The sequence below is a fragment of the Lolium rigidum genome, chromosome 4, assembly GCF_022539505.1.
Source record: "Lolium rigidum isolate FL_2022 chromosome 4, APGP_CSIRO_Lrig_0.1, whole genome shotgun sequence".
NCBI lineage: Eukaryota > Viridiplantae > Streptophyta > Magnoliopsida > Poales > Poaceae > Lolium > Lolium rigidum.
Window position 1 is genome coordinate 231,193,768 of NC_061511.1, and position 7,980 is coordinate 231,201,747.

Consider the following 7,980-nt stretch of genomic DNA (forward strand, 5'->3'; position numbering starts at 1 on the left):
AACGGGGCCCTCGCCACCTGAGCAGAAGCTTGCGTCGGGGCCATGACGAGCGACGCGAGGCGGCGCGTGCTCTCGTCCACAGCCTAGCGGCCACCTGCGACGGCCGCGGCCGCCGCTCCATCGACGCCCCTAGGGGCCGCCGGAGACCTCGCTCCACTCGTCGTCGAAGGCGGCGACGGAGCCCGAGCCATGTGGGAGCCAGCGGGGCTTGGCGGCGTTCCACTTCGGAGGACCTCGCAGCAGGAACACCGAGTAACCTCCTCCTCGTCGTCGTCGTCGGTGTAGCCGACCCACCTCCGAGATTGGGAGGAGGTAGACGGGGATCCCATGGCGAAGGGCAGGCCGCCGGGAAGCAGGGCTCGTCCGCGGCGCGGGAGGGTGGCGGGTGCGCTAGGCTAATTTCATAAAGTGTAGCAGGCCTGGGGGTGTTTTTTGTTTTTTTTAGGGAACTTGGCGTGGTGATAGTAGGCTACCGAACGAAGGGATGGCCATGGGAGGCCCAAACTTCACAGGCCCAACCAGTGGCACCTACGGGCGGGCCGTACCTTTCTTTCCTCTCCCGTGTGTGAGTGTCCTCTCCTTCCGAAGATAAAGAGATAGGAGCCAAGCCGCATCATTCGTCGTCACCGTCGCCGTTCTACAGCTGCCGCCATGCCGTGCCTTGGCGCCGCCGCACTCGCCTCAGTGCAGCTACCACGCCCCCACCCCGTCTCCCGCCTCTCACGCCGCTCGTCGCCGTCGCCGTTCTCCTTCTTCCACCTTGCTCCCCGGGACACCGCGCGCGTTCCTGCTGCTGCTGCTGTCTGCAGCCCGTCCCAGTCTTCTGCCATTGGGGTCTCCTCTGAGGTTTTGAGGTATGAGTTCCCTCTGTATCTTCCCCTGCTTACAGTCCAAGCAACGAGGAAGAGTGGAGGGATTTAGTAGACTGATAACAGTACAGAACTTTGGCTCATGGTATTTGTAGAGTGTTTGTCGACGAAGTGGCCTCTACTAGGTGGCTAGGTGCTCAAGAGCAAGGCTCCAAAATTTGCTACTAGCTGTATTGTAACAATTTCTAGAGGTTACACTAGTCTCTGGACACCCTTTATAGTTGAAATTGTTATGTTTAAGTTTAACAGTTCAAACGACAGTTTCAGTTCGTACAAGTCTTCTTTCCTAGACTAGTTTTGAATCGTTGCGTACTTTGCAGGCATATGCCACTAGAATTCACAGTATAGAGTATAGACACGAATTTGTTGTTGAGACAGACAGTACAGACATCATATTTGCTCATAGGATTGATGGAAACAGTTAACACTGGGTAGATTTAGTCAAGTTCTGATCTAAAGACTCATGGAGTAAGTCAGTCAGCCAGACAATGTTGATGTACATAATAATTTCATGGTACACACACTATATCCTTCTGTTGTTTTGCTTATCCAAAAGACATTCTAAATTCTGCCAAGTAGGATAGTGAACCGGCCATTGTAAAGGGCAATATAAACCATTGCAAACATGCAATATCTTGAAAACCGTTGATAGTTCCCATGGTCGCTACATGTCACTAAATCCTTAATTCATTACATTGTTGCCGATTGCACGTGAACTAAAAAGAATTTTGCAGTTCCCAGGAGGAATGTACTATCCACACTACTATCCACTTCAGCAGTCCTGCTCTTCGGGCCAAAGCGGATCGCCTTAGCTGAGACCACCGGCGGTGCATTCAGGGAGTACATCGACACCTTTGACGGCTATTCCTTCCTGTACCCCAAAGGATGGATCCAGGTCCGAGGAGCTGGTGCGGACATATTCTTCAGAGACCCGGTCCTCCTCGATGTGAACATGTCTGTCGATATATCGTCCCCTTCGTCATCAAATTATAAAACTGTCGAGGATCTAGGCCCTCCGGAGAAGGCCGCAAAGGGAGTTCTGAAGCAGTACTTGACGGAGTTCATGTCCACCAGGCTAGGAGTTCGACGCGAGTCAAACGTGTTGTCAGCCTCGTCTAAGGTTGCTGATGATGGCAAGCTCTACTACGAAGTTGAGGTAAATCAAAATAGTCAAATGCAGAAATCATGATCCAATCAAGAAGTACATTTAATGATGTTTCCACCACATGTTGGCTAAATCCTGCTCGAACTCTTGCGATGTACTGCTATGTTGTGCCTCTAGGTGAACATAAAGTCCTACGCAAGCAACAATGAGCTAGCAGTGATGCCGGCAGACAGGGTGCAAAGGCTGGAGTGGGACCGGCGTTACCTGACGGTCCTTGGCGTCGAGAACAATCGGTTGTACGCCCTCCGGCTGCAGTCACCAGAGCGGCTTCTCTTGGAAGAAGAGGGGGACCTGAGGAGAGTCATGGACTCCTTCAGAGTCAACAAGATCGAAGCGTAATGAAGATTGTAGAGAAAACAGAAGTAGCAATCATTGCTTAACTTTGGATGCCACCGTCGGGTGAACGTTAGTAATTCGGTGCGGGGCACGACATGATCTTGTTGGTCCATTCAAAATCTGAATGGTGGTGATCTTCTTAGGAAAAACATAAGTTGTCGTGCCCCACGTGGCAACTTCAGAACCGCGCTGCGTTGTGGAGCTCGAGAGGGCACATTGTTCATTTTTAAGTAGAAAATCAAGGTTGTCTCTCAAAATCAAAGAGTATGTACTTAACTTCTTCCTTTATTTCAACACTCTTAGGCAAGATGGCGCAACACATAACTCAAGTTACAAGCTCAGTTTGTCGGAAAGAAGTTACAAATTCAATTTTATGGCAACCTACTACTCGCCAAATGATCTAGCAAGTCCCAATACAGCTTCTCCACTTTTGGTACACTTGATACTGCCCGCCGACAAGGGAGACACGAAGAAGCCCGGCCAATCTATTTCAAAGGGAATAGCGGTGGAGACAGGATCGCATAATCGGGCAGTAACCTCCTCCATTGTTCCAGTTTCGAGATCAGCAACGTACATGTTTGCTCTGGAGTCTTTGATGAGCAATGTGCCGCTCTTCTCGCCTACACACATACATCGCGCGTTGTCGATTTGTGTCTTGTGTGGTTGCTGTAGCTCGATCACGCGATCGGGGAGCCAGTTTGCAGTGCCATCTATGCTATCCTCATCGCCTTCACTTGTCCATATCTCTACCCGGAGGCATGCCCTATGCAGGAAATTCAATGAGAGCCTGCGGTCCGTGGTGGCGCCAAGCCGTGGCTCGTCATAGAGCTCGCAGACGCGAAGATACATCGGGAGTAGGATCTTTGTTGTGGAGACATCACCGGTCCGGACATTCACATCAAGGGTGCAAATGTCCAGACGGTTACGAAAGAGCCACCGTGCCTGGCCTCGGCACACGACGGCGCTGAAGTGGGTTTGTTGCTTCCCTACCACTGGGTTCTTGCACTTTCTAGGCGCGCTCCAGCTCGGCTCGGTGGACGAGAATGTGCGGAGATAGATGGAGTGACCACTCCACTCGATGATGTTGATGATTAGCACTTTGAAGAAGGTCGAGCTCCCCACCGTGGACCGTTTCTGTTCATCCGAGCAATAGTCCTCACCACTTAGAATGGCACAGCAACAACTTTTGTCGCTGAAGGGTCTGCTGGGTTCTAACGGTGGCAGCAGCTGGCTGGTGCCGGCGAGCGGGTTACACACGGCTAGGTGGACCATGGAGTTCATACCAGTCCACTCTTGTGAGCCAAGGCGCACGAGCACGAGGCCACTGCGCGAGGCCAGCGGCACGGCGCGGTCCATAGAGCTGCCGGCTTCAGGGATAGAAACGACGAGGAAGCGACGGCGGGGGCCGAGCGGCGACATCGGCGCCGGGATAAAAGGCGACAGCACAGGCGGGGGGTGGATGATGAACGGTTCTGGTTGCCCCTGGAAGAAGCCGATGAGGGAGGACGGGCGGCGCGCTCCTTTCGGCCAGTCGGCCGCGAGGCGCCGCCACCGCTTGCAGGTCGCGGCGCAGTGGAAGAGCGCGACGGCGTCCGCGACGCGCACCAAGATCTCCACGAGGACGTCGTCCGGGACCGTCTCCATCTTCGGACGATAGCTAGAGTCGATAGCTAGAGTCTTGATTCGCATTGGGTGGCCGGGCTGCTTCTTTTTCCTGCCTAGCTATATGTATGCGTGTGTTCCGGTTTTCTTGATAATCTTCCGCGTGTTCTTTTCAACTTCTATCTCAACTCATCTTTAAATTTAGGGACCGTGATTAGCGTCCTAACGGAACGTTTTACATCTCTTACTTGTTTTTTTGGTATAATTTTGAGTATGTACGTATACGTGCCCACGTACATGCTCAGCGTGGCTTACAAGAGTCCTTGCCCTGAAGTTTCTCCTAAACTCTCGGAGCCACCCCTCCGGAGGCGATTAGGGTTTCTACGGTCTTGGCGGCGCTTGTTGATCTGATTGACGAGGCACAAGGGGGATCACTGACATGGACATGGCTTTGTCCGTGTGTGGTGGGGAGAAGGGGAAGGAGGCTCTGTCGCCACGGGCGGCGAGGGCGAAAATGGAGGAGTTGGGCCGTCTTGACATTACGGATGCGTGACATTACGGATGCGGAGGCCACTCCTCTGGTGGTTGATGATCGGGAAGAGGAAGAGCAAAAGAAGTGGATGCTGGTAGGGAAGATTCTAGCCCGTAATACTTCTCACATCCAAACCATTCATGGGGAAACCCTAAAGGGCTGGTGTTCCGATCGGTTGGGGCGAACATGTTCATCGCTGTTTTCGCTTCTCAGCGTGATCGGGAGCGGGTATGGGATGGATCACCATGGCATGTCAACAAGTGATTCTGTCAGAATTCGAGGAATGCATGAAGCCGTCTGAACTGTTATTTGAGTGGCTATGGATCTGGGTTAGACTGATAGATCTTCTGTTCAACCTGCGCGACAAAAAGTGGTGGCTGTCAATTGCAAGGCAAATTGATGAGAATGTGAAGGACGTCCAGTTTGATCATATTGGGGGCTACCTGAGGGTTAGGGTTACACTTGATGTAGCCAAACCTCTCCGAATATGGGTGTTGATAGATTCGGCAAGGAGAAAATGTGTGGATCTCTATGATATTCAGTATGAGCAGGCCCCACACTTTAATTTGTTTCTCCTGTGGCTGCTTTGGACATGCTGATCCACTTTGTCCGACGCTAGGGACAAGAGATGCCAATGGTAACCTCCCTTTCGGGAGGGGTTTAAGGGCGCGAAAGGAGGAAGAAGGCAAGTTTAGTGGAGGATCGTCGGGTGGGCAGAGCACATTCAGAAATAATAAAGCAGATACCCGAGGATCAAGCAATGTAATGGAGGCTGGGGGTGAGGCCACATCCCCACTAAAGAAGAACACGGCGCAAAAATGCATAGTTGGGACTACACGTAAAGTGTACATGAGGCTGGAGACGCCGCTCCTCGAGAATGGTTCTCGCCAAATGGATGGTGTTATTGTGCCATTTGTGAATCTATCAGAGGCTGTAGCTCATTCAGTAGCGGATGATGAGGTAGAGGAGAACCTGATCCTAAGAAGAAGAAACCTACTCTGACTAACTCAGACAATTTGGCAGAGGCTGCGATGCAGCCCTGCCTAGAGCAATGAGTTGCTTAAGTTGGAACGGTCGGGGGCTTGGGAACCTCGCAGCTGTTTGTGAGCTTCGCAATATTATGAAGCAAGAAAGGCCTTGTCTCCTGTATGTTATGGAGACGAAGATTTCCGCGAGGCGAGTTGAATAGTTGAAAAATACGCTTGGTTTTCTAGGTTGTTATGCGGTGAACACTGAGGGTTTGAGTGGTGGTATTGGTCTGTTTTGGACAGAAGAAATGTTTGTTGAGACAAAGAATTTAATTCCTGCCATATTGATGCAATGGTGAGGAGGAAATATGATGATGCTCCAAGTTGGAGATTTACTGGTTTTTATGGTGCGCCAAAGGTTGCGGACATGCACCATAGTTGGAGTGACCTGTGCACATTGGCGACAATTGAGCATCCGGCATGACTTTGCATGGGGGATTTTAACGAGACACTTTATGCTTTAGAGCAATTCTCCAGGGCAGCTAGACCGGAGTGGCAGATGAGAACATTCAGAGAAGCTACTGAAGATTGTTCTGTCCATGACCTTGGATGGTCTGGTATGGAAAACACTTGGGACAACTGGCAATGGGTGTTGCAAATGTTAAAGCACGACTTGATCGGGCCTTTGGTGATAGAAAATTTTGTTAACAGATTTGCTCACACACAAGTTCGGGACATAGTCTCTACGGAATCAGATCGTTGTTTTTTTTAATATGGTTTTCAGAGAAGATGTGGTTGAGGAGAGAGGACGGGGTACTAAGCAATTCAGGTATGAAGATGTCTGGCAAACCCACGTCGATTATGATAAGTTGGTACTTGACAAATGGTAGCGAGGGGCTTGTCAGCAGGATTTATGCGGCGTGGTTAAGGCCTTGTTTGTGCTGCAATCAAACCTTTGTGTTTGGGGTGCAAAGGAATTCAGGTGTGTCACTCGGAAGGTCCGTAAACTACGTGATTGTCGTTGCCTACTCCACGATACCCCGAAGGAGGGATCCACACGAAGGGGGAAGAAGTAGGGGCCATAGGGAGGAGAGTCATTGGAATGGTGGTACGCGGTTTACCAAGCTTCAGAACACGCTGCTCGGAGGCAGGGCCTACTGCTGATTGTCTAGAATTATCTGGGCGCTTTCGCATTATTACAATGAGTTGTGGTTGTGCCTCTAGGGCTCCCGGGATCCAGCTTATAAAGGCACCAAGATCTAGGATTTACACGGAGAGTTCTAGACGAAATACAATATTTCCTAACTACGGAATATTACATTACCGTGCATGTCAAGGATCCGCCTATACCTAATACGTCATACTGGATCCGGATACCTTCATGGGCCTTGCCATATCCGACTCTTGGCGCATGTCGGGCTAGATCCGGCTTCTTGTTCCTAGGCTGGACATCTTCCATCTTGATCAACAACAACTAGGCCGCCCGGTAGGCCATATGCCACCACCACCATCTGTGGGCCACCGGGGCTTGCCAGATGTAGGCACTCTTGATGGTACCCTATGAAGTATATCCACAACAGTAGGTTCACCATATCTTATGTCTTGCTCATGCCTCTGAAATCTCCGCTTAGCTTCCCGGAAGTCTTGGAAATCTTGAAGAACTCCGACTTCTAAAATATCTTTGCAGCTCCTTTGCCGGAAAATCTTTTCTTCCGCAGGACTTCATCCATCAACCGAACTTTGAAAATTGTTCTCTGGATAATCATCTCGTATAATTTAAACTAAGTACCTCAAAGTTTCCCGGATCCCCCAAGGAGATCAAATGGTTCCGCCAACTCAGGCTCCAAATTCGGGTATTCCAACGGTAACTTATAATCCCTTTGCCGAATTTACCGCTAGGGTTTCGGACACATGTCGACCATCCTACGGAGCAACGCTTGCGTTTCGACCACAGGATATCTGGAGCCTTAATCTCATTCCCCGGCTATAAATATCACTGCCGCATGGTTTACCTTCTCTAATCTTGTCATTCTCCCCTTGTGTTGCTCTCACTCCAGCGCCGCCTCCGAGCTCCTCGCGCGCATCCGTGCCGAAACCTCACCGGAGTTTCGCCGGAGCATCACCGCCGCACCGTGTTCATCAACATTTCTTAAGTCAAGTGAGCCACCGCACAAAAACCTCGCTGCCGGCCATCTCGACCACTGCGGACTCCATTCTCCGGTAATTTCTCTGGCCACAAGATTTTCAATCGGAGCTCGTAGGGATGAATCAAGTGAACTGGCAATCTTTACTCACACTAGCCATTTGTGCAGATATGTCTTCTCCTCCCCTCTCTCAGACGGATCCTATTATGGCGACGCCGCTCGCCTCCGCCCCTCGTCCCCTCATCCCAGTCCGACTGGATCCCTCCCATTGATCCGACAAAACCATGAGGGCGAAACCACCGGTCCGGCCGAGCTTTCCTGGAAGGAAAAGATGGAACAGAAGGTCGAAGAGGCCGCTACCAAA

General features: G+C 51.1%; 1 protein-coding gene across 1 annotated transcript; it reads left to right on the plus strand.

Annotated features, from left to right (window-relative positions):
- The first annotated feature begins 651 nt into the window (after positions 1-651).
- Positions 652-2,766, plus strand: LOC124648394 (psbP domain-containing protein 1, chloroplastic). The gene is made up of 3 exons (XM_047188172.1): positions 652-854; positions 1,611-2,025; positions 2,152-2,766. The coding sequence occupies exons 1-3, from the start codon at positions 652-654 to the stop codon at positions 2,371-2,373; spliced, it is 840 nt and encodes a 279-aa protein (XP_047044128.1). The 3' UTR covers positions 2,374-2,766.
- The last annotated feature ends 5,214 nt before the right edge of the window (positions 2,767-7,980 follow it).

Excerpts from the sequence above, each read along its gene's own strand:
- LOC124648394 (XM_047188172.1), top strand. The coding sequence starts at position 652 with ATGCCGTGCCTTGGCGCCGCCGCACTCGCCTCAGTGCAGCTACCACGC. Across the intron at positions 855-1,610 it reads GTCTCCTCTGAGGTTTTGAG|GAGGAATGTACTATCCACAC; the intron begins GTATGAGTTCCC and ends TGCAGTTCCCAG. Across the intron at positions 2,026-2,151 it reads AGCTCTACTACGAAGTTGAG|GTGAACATAAAGTCCTACGC; the intron begins GTAAATCAAAAT and ends TTGTGCCTCTAG.